At 32.1% G+C, this 15989-nt stretch overlaps 1 protein-coding gene across 1 annotated transcript; it reads left to right on the top strand.

Annotated features, from left to right (window-relative positions):
* The first annotated feature begins 14570 nt into the window (after nt 1-14570).
* On the top strand, nt 14571-15989 carry LOC125223671 (uncharacterized). The gene is made up of 2 exons (XM_048126924.2): nt 14571-14816; nt 14966-15989. Exon 2 carries the CDS (start codon nt 15124-15126, stop codon nt 15859-15861), a length of 738 nt encoding a protein of 245 aa, XP_047982881.2. The 5' UTR covers nt 14571-14816; nt 14966-15123; the 3' UTR covers nt 15862-15989.

Below are 15989 nucleotides of genomic sequence, written 5' to 3'. Positions count from 1 at the left end.
TAAATAATGCATACTCATTTGTTTCTTCTGTTTCTAGTATGTAGTAGTAGACAGTTCTTTCATAAGATTCCAGGTATGTTTTTGTATCTACAGCTCTTATGTCAACTGGAGAGCCTAGGAATGGGTCGGAATGCATTTTATCATCAGACTCTTTCACACTAGCTTCTGTTAGAGGAATCTCAGAGAATGGAACAACAGTCTTCTGTCAGTGCAAATAAAATTCATGTTAGTTTCAATTAAAAATCATGTTAACTATATATACTAGTCATGTCAACAACTAGTATAATTATGTCAAGTATGGTGCATATTGTGTCAACTGCACATACGAGTTATATAAATTACAGTACGTACTATGTCTGCTACACACAGATCCATGTTAACAACAAATAAAATTCATGTCAACAACAATTATAAGACATGTCAACTACACATACAAATCATGTCAACAACAATTATAAGACATGTCAACTACACATACAAATCATGTCAACAACAATTATAAGACATGTCAATTACACGTACAAATCATGTCAATAACAATTATAACCAACTGTCAACCACACTTTCAAGCCATTTCATAAAAACAATACAATATTTAATTTTAGTTTCAGTTACTTTACTTTAACAATATTCTCTTCTTTCTCTTTTCCTTTCTCCTCTTGCTTTGCTTTGTTCATTTCAACATGTGCGTCATCCATTGAACTTGCAGCTGGTGGTGAAATAGTAGAGGCTGATTCACTATTGTTATCACCCATTGTGTCTTCTTTTGTTCCTTCTTCTTCTTTTTCTTCAACAGCCTATTAAATTAGTCATTTATAATTAATATTAAATTAATTTGAATTAATTCTAAATAACAAAAGACGAGATTTGGCTCATCCCTTTAGGATCAGAAACTGGCGATGTAGTGATATGTATTATGTTTCTTTCTCTTGTCAACTACGGTACATAATATGTTAACTACTCATAGAGGCTATGTCAACAACACTTATAAGTTATGTCACCTACACGTAAAAGCCATGTCAATAATTATTATAAATCATATCAACTACACTATCAAGTCATGTCAACAACATTTCTTTCATTTTATAAAAATAATATAATGGATTTTAGTTATACTTACCTCAACAATATTGTTTTCTTTATCCAGTGGATTTTCTCTGTCCGTTTCAACATGTGTGTCATCTTCATTCTCCTTATCTTCAAGTTGTTTCAACTGAAATATATTACGTTATGTCAATTATATTTTTATCTATAATATGCAGAATATTTTTTAGAGTTTAAGATAATTATTGTAAATTGTACCTGTACAAGATTTTTCTGATTTTCTATCTCACTCCCCTTGTTATCAGATTCTAGTACAGTTGTTGATATAGGAGACACTGATTCATTATTGACGCCACATGTTGTTTCCTCTTTTGATGCTTCTCCTTCTTCTTGTTCTTCATTATCTTGTTCTTCATGTACTTCTTCATCAGCAGTCTATTGAAATAGTAATTTATAATTAATATTAAATTAATTTCAACTTTGAGAAATGTATGTAAACAAAATGGTCTATGTCAACTACACGTAGAAGCCATGTCAATAATTATTATAACTTATATCAACTACACTATCAAGTCATGTCAACAACACTTCACTCATTTTATAAAAATAATATACTGTTTAATCTTAGTTTTAGTTACCTCAACAATATTATCTTCTTTATCCAGTGGATTTTCTCGGTCCGGTTCAACATGTGTGTCATCTTGGTTCCCCTTATCTTCCTGTTATTTCAATTGAAACACATTATGTTATGTTAATTATATTTTTTTCTATAATATGCAGAATATCTTTATAGTTTAAGATAGTTATTGTAAATTGTACCTGTTCAAGATCTTTCTGGTTTTCTGTCTCACTCCCCTTGTTATCAGATTCTAGTACAGGTGGTGATATAGGAGACGCTGATTCATTATTGATGTCACATGTGTTGTCCTCTTTTGATCCTTCTTGTTCTTCTTGTCCTTCACTTTGTTGTTCTTCATGTACTTCTTCTTTAGCAGTCTATTGAAAGGGTTATTTATAATTAATATTAAATTAATTTCAACTTAGAGAAAAGGTATGTAAACAAAATGATGTACTTACTTTGTTATAGCAATCTCTCCATTTGAAAGTTGGAAATTTAGTCAAATCTTCAAGTGCTTCCTTTTTCTTTTCAACAGTAACTAGTGCTTCACAGATTGTTTTACAGTTGTCAAATGCCTCATCTTTGTCTTGAAGAAATGACTCTGCCAATTTTACACACTTGTCTTCCACAGATTGAACAGAAGTTGTTGGGCTTCCAATTGCAAATCTAGCAATATCACACACTAATCCAAATAGATGATTAGTTTTGACGTGTGTAGGAACTTCTTCAAGGGTTTTTACTAGATTGGTCTTCCCATAATTTATGAGTAGAATGTATTTCATTACATTCTGCATGATATCTTTTGGGCTAACGCTTTGGGAAGACCCAACCCCACTGTCAACTACGTGTGGAATCTGTTGTTGAGGCTCCTGCTCCTGCTCCTACTCCAGATTACGGACATATCTTCTGAAGATAAGTCCATTACCAAATATTCCCACATCTATCTCCCGATCTTCCCTAGTCTGGAGATGTGTGCTTGTCCAGCCTTTCATTAATGGGAATGTGCGAGGAACTGAACGTTTGGCTTGTAAAACTCTATCCATATAGCAGAGCTGCATATAAAATACATATCAATAACAATTATAAGCTATATCAACTACATATACAACATTATGTCAACATTATGTTCACTATTAATAATCTTTAATGTGAAACGTAAAACGTACCATGAGCAAAGGAAGTGGTCCTGCAAAAGCATTCATCTTTTACTTTGACCAATTTTCCTTTGCAAACTTCAGAACAGACAATGTATACGAACACCAGTTGACATTTCGAATATTGTCCAGATCGTCAACTATTTCTCCAATCTTAGACTTTATTGTTCCACATGTTGATGGCTCAATCAATCCTGATTCTAATAGTAACAAGAACAATCTTTTGAACCATGGCCCTCCATCACTATCTTCTAACATAAGCTCTTCCACAGCTTTATGGCTAATATTTCCACCTTCTTTTATTTTACAATGTTTGGCTATATCTCTCATGAAAGACGCATTACTTTTACAGTTATCTCTGGAGTAATTTATCCTACCTCTCGGAAATCTGTATACCAGCTCCACATCGTCCTATGTTATACTAACACTCCTCCTATTATTTAGCTTTATCTTGCACTCTTTTTCATCAAAACATTTCACCAATTCAAATGCCAAATAGGTAGGAATGTAATCGATGTTGAAATGAAAAACATTCCCAAACCAAAGTCCTTGACAGCATTAATCTGGGCCTCATTCAATTTTCTCAGTGTTTCAATAAAATACCACGTCTTCCTTTTGACTAGAAGCCTTTTAGAAAAGAAATTACTTTTCTTTTTCTGTTCCTCAACCTCTGTATATATTTCATTCTGTTTTTTTCTTCTAATCTCAGAAGCAATTAATGGTCTCTTGTCATTTTTTCTTTTACTTCTAATCTCAGATGTAATCAACTCATCCTCATCAATTGATGTACTTCTTTTTTTCTTTTTGTTGTGTTCTTTTTTTCTGTTTTAAAAGCAAGTACAATAAAAATGTCAACAATACAGTAATATAATGTTAACCATATAACTATCTTGACAACCATTCAAACAAGCTCACATTATGTCAATAATTATTGTATAAAATGTCAATATCACTATTTCAACAAAATGCCAACAATACAGTATTATCATTTCAAAATTTATAGCAACTACAATCATACATATGACAATTGCCATCATACCCTGTTGACATACTTTGTAATCCTTTGACACTTCACATATGAATTCATTTTTGTGTGTACAGAACATATCTATTTTATAGGAACCATATGACTATATCAACAACAATTCAAACAAGCATACATTATGTTAAAAATTATTTTATAAAATGTCAATACCACTATGTGAACAGACATCTTCTAATGTCAATAATCATAAAAATTTAAATACATACTACTTAACCTCAGAAATATTCTGCTGTTGTTTTAAAAAAGCAAAAATCGAACTCATCAGATAATTAAATAATGAAACCTAAAAATAAAATCTTTTGAATAATCAAACTGTGTTTTTCAAAAGTGAAATTGAAGTCATACAATTAATAAACGAAAGAAAACTTTAACCTGAATTAGTCGTTTCAGTACTTTGTGTTGATTTGCTGTTGACCTCCATTTCTGACGTCGTTTTTCCAGGAACGGTCGACGATACAACTGAATCACTTGTGTTTCTTTCTCCGATTGACATTCCTAATACTCTCAGTGGCGGACACACAGCCAAGGGAGGAAGGGCTTAAGCCCTCCCCAAATAATTTTTTTTTAATATTTTGTACTTTAAAAAAATTCAAAATGTATGGAAAAATGTCTTTAGCCCTCACGAAACTACTGTATTTGAAGTCTAAAATGTAAAAGATTGAATAAGAAAGAGGGGCTGAAACTTGAAATTGCAGAAGGAAATTTTAAAAAAATGGTTGTCGTTGCTATTTGAAGAAGAAGATGAGATAAGTAAGGCTAATTAAATTAATAAAATGGTAAAATTTGCAAATGTCAGTCCCGTACCTATAGGCTACACCTATATCACATGTTCTACTTTTATTAGTGTTTTTAAAATATTTAATTGTTGCACAGTAATTTATAAATAATAAATACAGTAAATTCATCAAATGTTTATCTTTTGATTCTTTAGTCATTTTAAAATTTCCTATCATATATTATTATTATTTTTAATGATGGGGTTTCATCCACTACGATTAACATTATTTCAACTAGTTTATCAATTTATGTTTCATTCTATATCAATTTTACCTTAAAACTATTGTTGCTGCATAAATCTCTATTTTTAAAAGACGAAAGAAATTTATATTAACTAAAAAAATTTACTGTACAGCCCCTCCTCAAAAATATTTCTACGTCCGCCACTGAATACTCTAAATCGATTTAGAAACCTAGAAAAGAGATGAAATCGGGTAGACGAAGGGTTTTAATATGACAGAGTAGTAGAAATTTCTTTGAGCGGTAATCTATGTGTGAGAGAGTAGGTGGTAGAGAAATATTTATTATTCTGCTTTTTTATGACTTAGCGGAATAGTTTGTAGAGTAGATGGTTTTGAATTATATTTTTTTTCATCCATTTTATTAGAAAAAAAGGCAGTTGCCATTGTTAATATTTGAAAAAAAGGCAGTTGACATGACAATTATTTAGTTATTGGCATTACATAGAGTTTTTATATTTTCTTTTTTGTTTTTCACGTTTAATTTGCTTTATACTGAAATGTATTGTATGACCACAATTCATGAATATGTTCAAAATATTGAGTTATCTGAAATTTTATATGAAGCCTATTGACAAGCTGTTCACATTTTTGCTAAAAGTTATTGACATTTGATAATTAAGGTATGGACAAAATGTTGAGTTTTTATATGGAAACTATTAACATGTTTTTTATGATAATGATGCCAGTACATATTTAAAATTAAAAAATGAAGAAAAATAGATGTACATTTTTTTAGTTAAAACAATTGTTTTTGAGCTGTTGACATAAAATTCAAGTTGTTGACATTACTATTGAAGTTGCTTTACTGATTTCATAGTTGATATATTATTACAGGCTGCGTAGTTCAAATCGATATATGATAATTGTTTTACACATCCATCTAAAAAACATGATAACATCAAATATTCAAACCACTCTTTGTTCAAATCAAAATAAAACAGCTGTTTACTTATTGGTTCTACGGCTAAACCATTCCTTGTACTTGTTCTGTAACGCAGATAATCTTTGCTTGTTTGCATTCATCCAGATGTTAGCATGACATATCATATCCATACACTTCTTGTTGCTCTCTGATGTAAGCATTGCTTCGCAATATCTTCCTCTGAGTACCTGTAGAATCTTGTAAAGCCAATATCCCAATCCCTTCCCTTTCTGCCAAAGTATGTCTCCATATGTCTCATCGTATAAACACCGTTGTCTTCTTTATTGGTGCTTGTGGCCCAATCTAAAGGAATAACCTTGTAAGGAGACTTCTTTATATTTTGTGATAGATCTGTCATGTTATTCTCTATAAAGTATGCCTCAAACATATCTTTCTGCAAATATATAAACAACTAAATTAAAATTAGCATACAAAGCATTTTAGCAAGATACATAAATTATGTCAACAAAAATCTAAACATAATGTTAGCTATATTTAAAAAAGCATACCAGTATTGCAACATCAAAGCTATACTTTTCCAAGGGATTCTTGTCTCTAGGTGGTTTGGCACTATCAATTATCTCAATTTTGTTCATCCTCATCCAGAATACCACAAGATAGTAATAGCCACTTTTAAAAACAGGGAAGAATACCTGTATTGTATGTTAGATAAAATTAAAGAAAAGAATTTGACAACTCCTGTAAAAAACTATGTAGGTGAAACTGTGAGATCTTTGCACAAAAATAAATTTGTTACCAAATCAATCTTTCTCCAATCGAAATCTTCTATTGTTCTAATCTCCTGTTGAATTCGCGACACAAAGTTGTTCTGGGATTGTAATGGATCCCAATGAGGCTGCCGATTTGTTATATTCAAATATTGCATTTAACATTTTTTTGTTAGTGAAATTTGTCATCCAAATAGTTGACACAGAAATTTAGATTACTCACGCATGGGGATGTTGTCAGAAATAGGCGCGGAGGTGACGATTTTGCCCTTTCTCTTTCCTTGTAGTTCAGGTGTGCTGCCCATACATCAATTACACCTGTACTGATTTCTGAATGGGGTTTCAGAGATGAAAACACTCATTTGCTTGCCCAAACAAAGCCATTAATGTAGACACATGAATCACTGAAATGAAAGCGTGCAGACAACATTTAAATATCATTCATAAATTATGTCAACTCCATGGAAATATAAAAGGATTGTAGAGATTATTCAAAGAATTAAATTATGCATACTCATTTGTTCCTTCAGTTTCTACTATGTAGTAGTACATATCTCTTTCGTCTGGGTTCAGGGTTGTTTTCATATGCACGGCTCGTATTTCAAATGGTGAGCGTAGCACTGGGCTAGGACGCATTTCAGCACGAGTCCGTTTCTCTCTAGCTTCAGCCAGTGGAATCTCAGAGATCGGAACAGGGTTCGGATGCTGTTGCCAGTGAATTTAATGTTAGTTGCAATTACAAATCATGTCAACTATATTACACTAACTGTTTCAATAACTAATATGATTATGTCAACTACACTACATATCATGTCAACTGCACTACATATCGTGTCAATAACCGTGTCAATTACATTTTAACAACTATTACAAGCAATGTAAACAATAATTCATTCATTTTTTTACCTTGTAAACAATCATTCTTCTTTCCGTGTTTTCAGGAGTTTTTTCTTTTTCCTCATGCATCTTCTCTTTCCCTTTATGTTCTTGTATTTGTATGTTGGATTCAGGAGGAGTGTCATCCAGTGTTTCAATACCCTCTCTCATCATATACTCAACAATTGAGCATGCAGCTGCATCCTCCCTGTCTTCCTGAAACTCCATGCTATACCATGTCAATTATATTTTTATCTATGTCAACTATGATATCCACAATGTCAATAACAAATATAAAATTATATACAAAGATTCAAGAGTTTAATATAATCATTATAAACTGTACCTGTTCATTTATGATATCAACAATAGCATTTGTTGCCTTGATTGCTTCTTCATTGTTGCTGATTTCAAAGTCAGTACATGCTTTTGATAATATATGCAAGGCATTTTGTGTTCTTAAGTCTATATCAGCTTCATCTTCTGCTTGAATTTCAAATTCACTTCTCCTGTTCTCAAATCCTATAGTTGATGCTTGAATATTGACATGTGCATGAGATTGATTTGTTGGTGATGTCCTATCAGCTTCATCTTCTGCTTGAATTTCCAACTCACTATTCCTGTTTTCAAATTCTATAAGTGATGATTGATTATTGACTTGTCCAGGAGATTCAGTTGTTGGTGATGCTCTAATAGCTTCAACTTCTTATTGCATTTCCAACTCAGTTCCACTGTTCTCAGATTCCATAATTGATTCTTGAGTATTGACATGTCCAGCATATTCAGTAGTTGGTGATGCCCTATCAGCTTGAACTTCTACTTGAATTTCCATCTCACTTCCTCTGTTCTCAGATCCTAAAATTGATGCTTGTTGACATGCTCTGAAGCATTGGCTTCTTGTTGTTGGAGAGATGGGGATGCTGTCTGTGGAGATCCTAGTACGACTGTCAAGATAGGAGAGTTTGATTCATTATCACCATCACACATCATGTTCTCCTTGCTTTGTTCATCTTCTTCAACAGTCTGTCTGACCTCCTCAGGAATATCAACTGGTTATGTAGGTAAATTTTCTCTATTTCTTTCTTCTATAGCCTGTTCAAAAATTAGTTCAACAATGTTACTTTCTAAACTGTAGGAGTAATCCAGTGTCAACTAAGAGAAACATATATCAATAAAATGATGTATTAATCTAAATATAGGTTGATTATGTGCTTACTTTATCGAAGCAATCTCCCAATCTGAAAGTTGGAAATTCATTCAAATCTTCAACTGTTTCGTTTTCTTTTTCAGCATTCCGTATTGAATCAAATACCGCTTTCCAGTTATGAACAGCAACATTGTTGTCTATATGAAATGACTGGGACAAATGCAGGAAAGTGTCACTCACAGATACAACCGGAGATTTTTGGCTTCCAATTGCGCTTCTAGCAATGTCACAAACAAATCCGAATAAATCATTATTCTTGATCTGTGAAGAAGCTTCTTTGAGGACTCTAACAAGATTGGTCCTGCCATCATTTATCTGATTGATGTATTTTACGACATTTTTCACCATATCTGATGGGAGTATGTTCTGAGAAGAAGACCCCACTCCACTGTCATCTACATCAACACTTTGTTCTTCATTCTCTTGCTGCTGCTCTTCATTTCGAATGTATCTCTTCTTTATATTTCCTAAACCAAAAACTCCTGCACTGATCTCTCTATCTTCTCTAGCCTGAAGATACTCACTTTTCCATCCTTTCATTAATAGAAATGAGGAACAGGATGCTTGTCTTGTATAACTCTGTCTAAGTAGCAGAGCTGCATATGTTAAAAAATGCATGTCAATTACTATTGTGTCGTGTCAACTCAATACAAAAGCCACTTAAAATAACTAATACAGCTTATGTCAACTATAGTACGAGCTATATCAACTACACACACAACCTAATGTAATAATGTTAATAATCAACAATGCAAAATGTAAAACATATCATAAGGAAGGGAAGTGGTCCAGCAAATGCATTCTTCTCTGTGATTGACCAATTTTGTTTTGCAAATTTGAGAACAGATATTACATACGAACACCAATTTACATTTCTCACGTTATCCAGATCATCAATTATCTCTCCAATCTTAGATTTTACCATTCCACATGTTGATTGCTCAATCAATGTTGATTCTAGCAATAACAAAAACATTGTCTTAAACTGCCTTCCTCCTTGAAGATCATTCAACATAACCTTTAAAACATCGTTATGGTTCACACTTTCTTTTTGCGTACCACATTTCTTTGCTATCTTCCTCATGAAAGCTGCATTACTTTTACACTTATCTCTAGAATAAGTAATGTCACCTCTTGGGAATCCATATACAAGCTCCACATCCTCTTCAGTGATATGAATTTTTTTACCATTGTTAAGCTTTATCTTGCACTTATTCTCTTCAAAATTTGTTAATAATACTAATGCTAATATGCTAGTAGGAATGTAATCAATCTTGAAATGTAGGACACTCTCGAAACCCAACTCCTTCACATAATTAATCTGTTCCTCATTCAGTCTGCTTATTGCATCAACAAAATACATCGGCTTCCTTTTCACTAGAAGCCTTTGAGATAGATTTTCAGCAATAACAATCTGTTTTCCATCCTCTACACTTTTCTTTTGCTTTTTGTTAACAATAATTAACTCTTTCTGAGATACTGAGGTACTCCTTTTTCGCTTGGATGTTCTTCTGTTTTCTGGTTTAAAATCAAACATAATAAATCTATATCAATTATACAAAGTATCATGACAATAACAAGTGTACTCTGTTGACATCAAGTGTGTGTATATTACTAAAGTTATTTCATTAGATATACCAAGCACAATTAACAGAATTTCAGGCATTAAGTATGCTCTGTCATTAACAGGTATTTTTCATATATAGTTAGAACAATTATATTATTACTATTATGTCAATAGTTAAAGTTAACATAACCCGTTGATTATTTAATAAAGTTTATGGCAAGTATACTCTGTTTATATAAATATTACTATGTCAACTATTATTTAAACAAGCTTAGAATATGTCAATAGCTATTGGCACACTACTACAACCATACATATGTTTTCTACAGCCATCCTAACAGCCATTGAAACAAGCACACCCTATGTCAATAGCTGTTGACATACTACTACAGCCATACATTTGCATTTTTTTCTACAGCCACTCTAACAAGCATACAATATGTCAATATTATTATGTAAATACCTATTCAAACAAGCATGTCAACAGTATATTATTATAGCTATGTCAACAGCTAGTATATAAAATGTCAATAATCTTAAAAATTTAAACAAATCCTTAACTGGAAGGTGAAGCTTCTTCTCTTCCTTTTTTTTCAGCTGCATTTTTCGTTGCCATCTTTTCCGATTCTACAATCGCAAATCAACAAAAAAATTCAGCAAGTATCGAATTCATAAAAAACGAAATCGAGATGTTTATTAAAACACCAAAATTAAAGCAATATACTTAAAACTTGAATCAATTTCTTAACCTGAAGAAGTGGCTTCATGCATTGCCAATTTTGACTGCTGTTCCTCAGCTTCAATTGATTTTTCAACTGATTCTTTCCGATTTTCCTCTTCATTCGTCATTTAGATCAGCGAGATTTTGAATATCAGCGAGATTTTGCAGATTTTGAAGAGATTCGAGTTCTATGAATTTGATGAAGATGAGCGAGATTTGAGATTTTTGAAGAGAGATTTTAGAGAAACTTTTAGAAACTAATTTGAAATCAGTTTTGAGTTTTACGATTTTTTTTATTAATGAAATTACGATTTTACCCCCTTGTTGATATAATGTTGTATTTGTTGACATTTTGTTTAGATTGTGGATTAGTGGCTCATATTGCATCTCATTTCTCAATTTAACTAAATAATCTCAACCTAACAAGACCCTATATATATATATAGGGATGTGATCATATCATAACCCATATTTATGGTGATAACCTAATAACCCTCATTTTTATGGATGAAAAATATCATTTTATGGAACAGAATATCATTTTCTGGAATAAAAGTATCATTTTATGCATGCTGAAAAAATATCATTTTATTGTGTATAAATATCATTTTTAGTAAAAATGATACTTTTGACCCATAAAATGATAGGGTTATTAGGTTATCACATAAATATGAGTTATGATATGATCGCACCCATATATATATATATATATATATATATATATATATATATATATATATATATATATATATATATATAGGGATGTATTCAGGTCAGAACGCTAAGTATAAGTAAAACTCAAAACACTTGCAGTCCATTGGATCATATGATCTAATGGTTAGATTAATGCCACGTGTCATCTAATAATGTAGAATATTAGACTAATAATGTAGCTCGGATAATAATGTAGCATTTTAGTTTAATAATGTAGCATTTTAGTTTAGAAATGTACAGTTTTAGTCTTACAATGTACATTTCTAGTCCAATAATGTACCTCGCCTAATAATGTAGATTTTTAGTATCATAATGTAACAAATCACAGCCATCCAATCTAATGATCCAAGGGCTGTGATTTATGCTGTGTTTTACGCTAAGATGCTGTAAGGACCCTAACACACCCCTATATATATATATATATATATATATATATATATATATATATATATATATATATATATATATATATATATATTCAATGCATAATTGACAATTTGTCAATTCAAAAAATAGCTAAAATAAAAAAAAAATTGTCCATTAATAACGCAAAAGTCCATCCAACATGATTATATCCTATATATAGGGATTAATTGTGCTAATAAAATTCTAAGTATCATAAAGATTAGAATCCAATTGTACAGAAATTAGATTTGTTGTTACTCTTTATAAAAAAATATCACGACATGGTATTAAACAAGTCTACCACAACAACTGTCATGTATTCAACCTCCAAATTAGAGATTAAACCAGTTAGTGGTGACATTTTATAAGGGAGTGTTGGGCTTAATATGTTAATGGCTCTAAGCTGGGTTGGCTGACTCAGTTCCTAGTTCATATTTAAAGCCCCAATAATAACTAATTATGGAAAAGCCCAAACTTGCAGACCCAAAAAATAAAATCCTCTATTGATCAAGTCAAGCCTCCAAAATGTTTAGAACAAATAAAAAAACAAATAGGAATAATAATAATAATAATAATAATAATAATAATAATAATAATAATAATAATAATAATAAAAGATAACTACTATAGGAAATTTTGTAAGTATAGACAATAGATACCGTTACGGTTTACGGCTTTAAAATGTTTGTCGAAAAATATATTGTACTACATGATCACAAGTCATACACACCTACATGCATATGCATAATGTACCGCTGTGATTAATATCAAGGGCAATTATTGTCACATACACAATATGAAATTCAGAAATCATTAATACGATCCAATAAATTAATGGTCGATTTATCACATTAAATAAACAGAATCCGAAATGCTTACATAATTACCAATTTAGGAATACTGATGTTTGTCATTGATTACTAACTTTATTATCATCAGTTTTATCCTTAGATAGATATCATAATCTTTGAGAGGGATTATTCTACTAATCATCAAAGAGATGATAACTTTTTTTATTATTATTATTATTATTATTATTTGTGCTTCAGTTCATTACTATTAGAAATTTATAAATATTGGTTGCAGAGTGCAATACTACCAGGTGGTTCCATTTGTCAAGCGCAATATTAGTTGTAGAGCGCAATATTGCTAGCCTTATCTTTATTGTGGATGCTCTAAATTATATTCAATTATTTAATTGCAATCAGTTGTCATAGTTGGCGATAAGGTTAGTTATACTTGCACCTCAATTACCTGAACTCTAACCAATACTGGAGCACAATAATACTAGTATTTGGAATAATAGAACTTTTGTTCTCTCAACAACCCCACTGAAGTACTCGATATACTAGTATTTGACTGTTTCTAATATCTAATAATCTAAACCATATTTCTCCCCTAGTCACTTTGCTATACTTATTTTATTATAATATATTTATTCATTTTAAATTAAATTATGAGATTATTTTAGTCCTAAGAGGTGGGTATGACTCATTATCATATAATTATTCAACACTTAGAATTAAGTTGTGAAATTCAATCATATGAACCAAATATAATGCATATTGACTCATAAGATATTATCTTTCAATTTTTAATTGTAGTCAACGTCAAAAAAATTTAAAAGAAATAAAAGAAAATATAATCTTTCAAACCGAATGGACCCCTAAAGAATGAAATTAGTTCATAACACAGAGAAAACAAAAGTATGCTTATACTCAATACTTCCTCAATCCGTCATTAACTGTCACAAGTTAATTCTCTCAGATTTTAAGAAATACTAAGAAAAAGTGAGTGGATAAAATTAGTAGAATGTGAATCCTATAACGAGTTAGTCAAATAAAGCTTATTTACCAAAAAGTAAGTAATTAGTATAGTATTAGCGAATAAATTAACAATAAAATTAGTAGTAATAAATGATGATGGAAGGGAGAACCAAATAGGTAGGGAATATCATCCAATGGATATTGACTATCAATCATAGTAAAACATTTAGGGCCTCAAAATTTTTTATTAATTATGCATAAATTTAAATTGGTCTATACAAATACGATACTTAATAATTGAAATAAATTGATAGTTTGAATTGAAATTGATTCAAAATGTCTTGTTGGATTCGAATAAGCAGTAGTCCACATTCTATGTTGGTGATAAATTATTTACTTCGTCACTAAAATTTACACCACAAAAGATAAATGGAGTATATTATTGAATTGCTTAATTTGTTTTTTTTTTTTTTTGCAATTGAATTTCGACTTATCTACACCAAATTACACATTTATGTTGTTCTTTAATGTATTTTGCCAGATAACGACAACAATCTTTTCAACAGACAAAAGAGACAAATAAATATTTTTCCTTTGAAAGATATTTTTATAAAAATGAGCCATCTACTAATCCAATACAGGCCATACAATTTAAACTGGTACTCCAAAATTTTAAAAAAAAAATCAGGAAAACAAAAAGAAAGTGGAAAAGAAAATAAAGACCTTTTTCAGGTACAAAAATTTATATAATCATCATCTTATCACTCACTTTCTTGTGTTTTTGACTTGTGCTTTTTCTCATATTTATATGTTTCTTTCTCAATTATTTAGGCTATCTATATCTTTGTTGTTCATTTTTGTCTCTGAATCCCTATTCCATTTCACCTTTTCCCTTTCTCTAAATTTCGTCATCATTAAATTTCATCCTCAACTTCATCATAATTAAAAGCGGGTAAATTTAATCGCAGCATGCAAAAGCTGTTCGCCATTTCAGATCTGTCTCACTGATTTGATTTTTCATTTTTCAAGGTATCCTATGTTTATAATTTCATCCATCTACACTAAAGTGCAGTTTTGTTTCTGCATAAATTTCTCTCAGATCTGAGGCTTCTCTATTTGTTTGGTTTATACCTGTTCTTGTTCTCTGTTGTTTGGCTGAATTGATTTTTTTTTTTCAGATTTCGAGAAATCTCATCGCGTTTGCGAAGCTTCAATTCCTTAAATTCCCGAGGAAGAAGAAGTATTAGTTTCTTGTTTCTCTCTCTTGAAATTCCGCCTAATTAATCAGCTCAAATTCACTCGAATCTTGTGAGAAATCGGTGATTGATTCACGGCAATGGAAATCGTCGGCAGCGGCGAGAAGCTCTACTCTCAGAATCTGAGAGACTTTCTGAGAATCAAGGAAGAAGATCATCGGAGGAATCTCAACCAGAGCACCTCATCCAGTACCGGCAGCTCCTCCCGCCTGACACTAAGCGCCATTCTCAGTGACAGAATCGGCCAGCCTCCGCCGCCCGAGGTCGAGTCGAACCGGACACTGCTCGACGTCATCCGCGAGGACCAAACCATCAGTCTAGGCCGCGGCCGGGGAGATAGTTGGCGGAATTTGAAGGACAAGCTCCGCCTCCGCCGCAGCAGAGGGGCCGCCAACCGCCACTCCGCTGACTCGGACGAGTCGACTCGGCCGATTCCTCTCAGAAACCCTAGGCGGTCAACGGAGAGCGCGAGCGAGAGATTGGAGGCTCCGAGGAGGCAATCGACAGCCGAGGACAACGGTTCGCCGGCGGAGCAGCCGGTGAGGATGTCCTTGATGGCTTTGCTGGCGGAGAATGATGGGCAAATGGGGTACGTTATGGGTGAGGAAGAGAGTGATAAGGATGTAAAAGAGGAAATAAAAGAGGAAATCGGCGTGGAGTTGGAAAAGTGCTGCGTTTGCATGGTGAGACATAAGGGGGCGGCTTTTATCCCCTGCGGGCATACATTTTGCAGGCTGTGCTCCCGGGAGCTCTGGCTACACAGAGGAAACTGCCCTCTTTGCAACAATTTCATTGTGGAAATTCTTGATATCTTTTGATCACTTTTTTACAGCTCTGTGGATATGGATTCTTGAATCTTCATCACATCTTCTTCTTGCAATTCTCTTTTCTTTTTATAATTCAATTTTTGGTTTTCGTGGTCAATGGAAATTCTTTTTGCTTTTAA

The sequence above is a fragment of the Salvia hispanica genome, chromosome 1, assembly GCF_029641045.1.
Source record: "Salvia hispanica isolate PSC_SH4W2 chromosome 1, Shi_PSC_v1, whole genome shotgun sequence".
Lineage (NCBI taxonomy): Eukaryota > Viridiplantae > Streptophyta > Magnoliopsida > Lamiales > Lamiaceae > Salvia > Salvia hispanica.
Note: the sequence above shows the minus strand (reverse complement) of the source record. Positions and strands in the feature narration are given on the sequence as shown.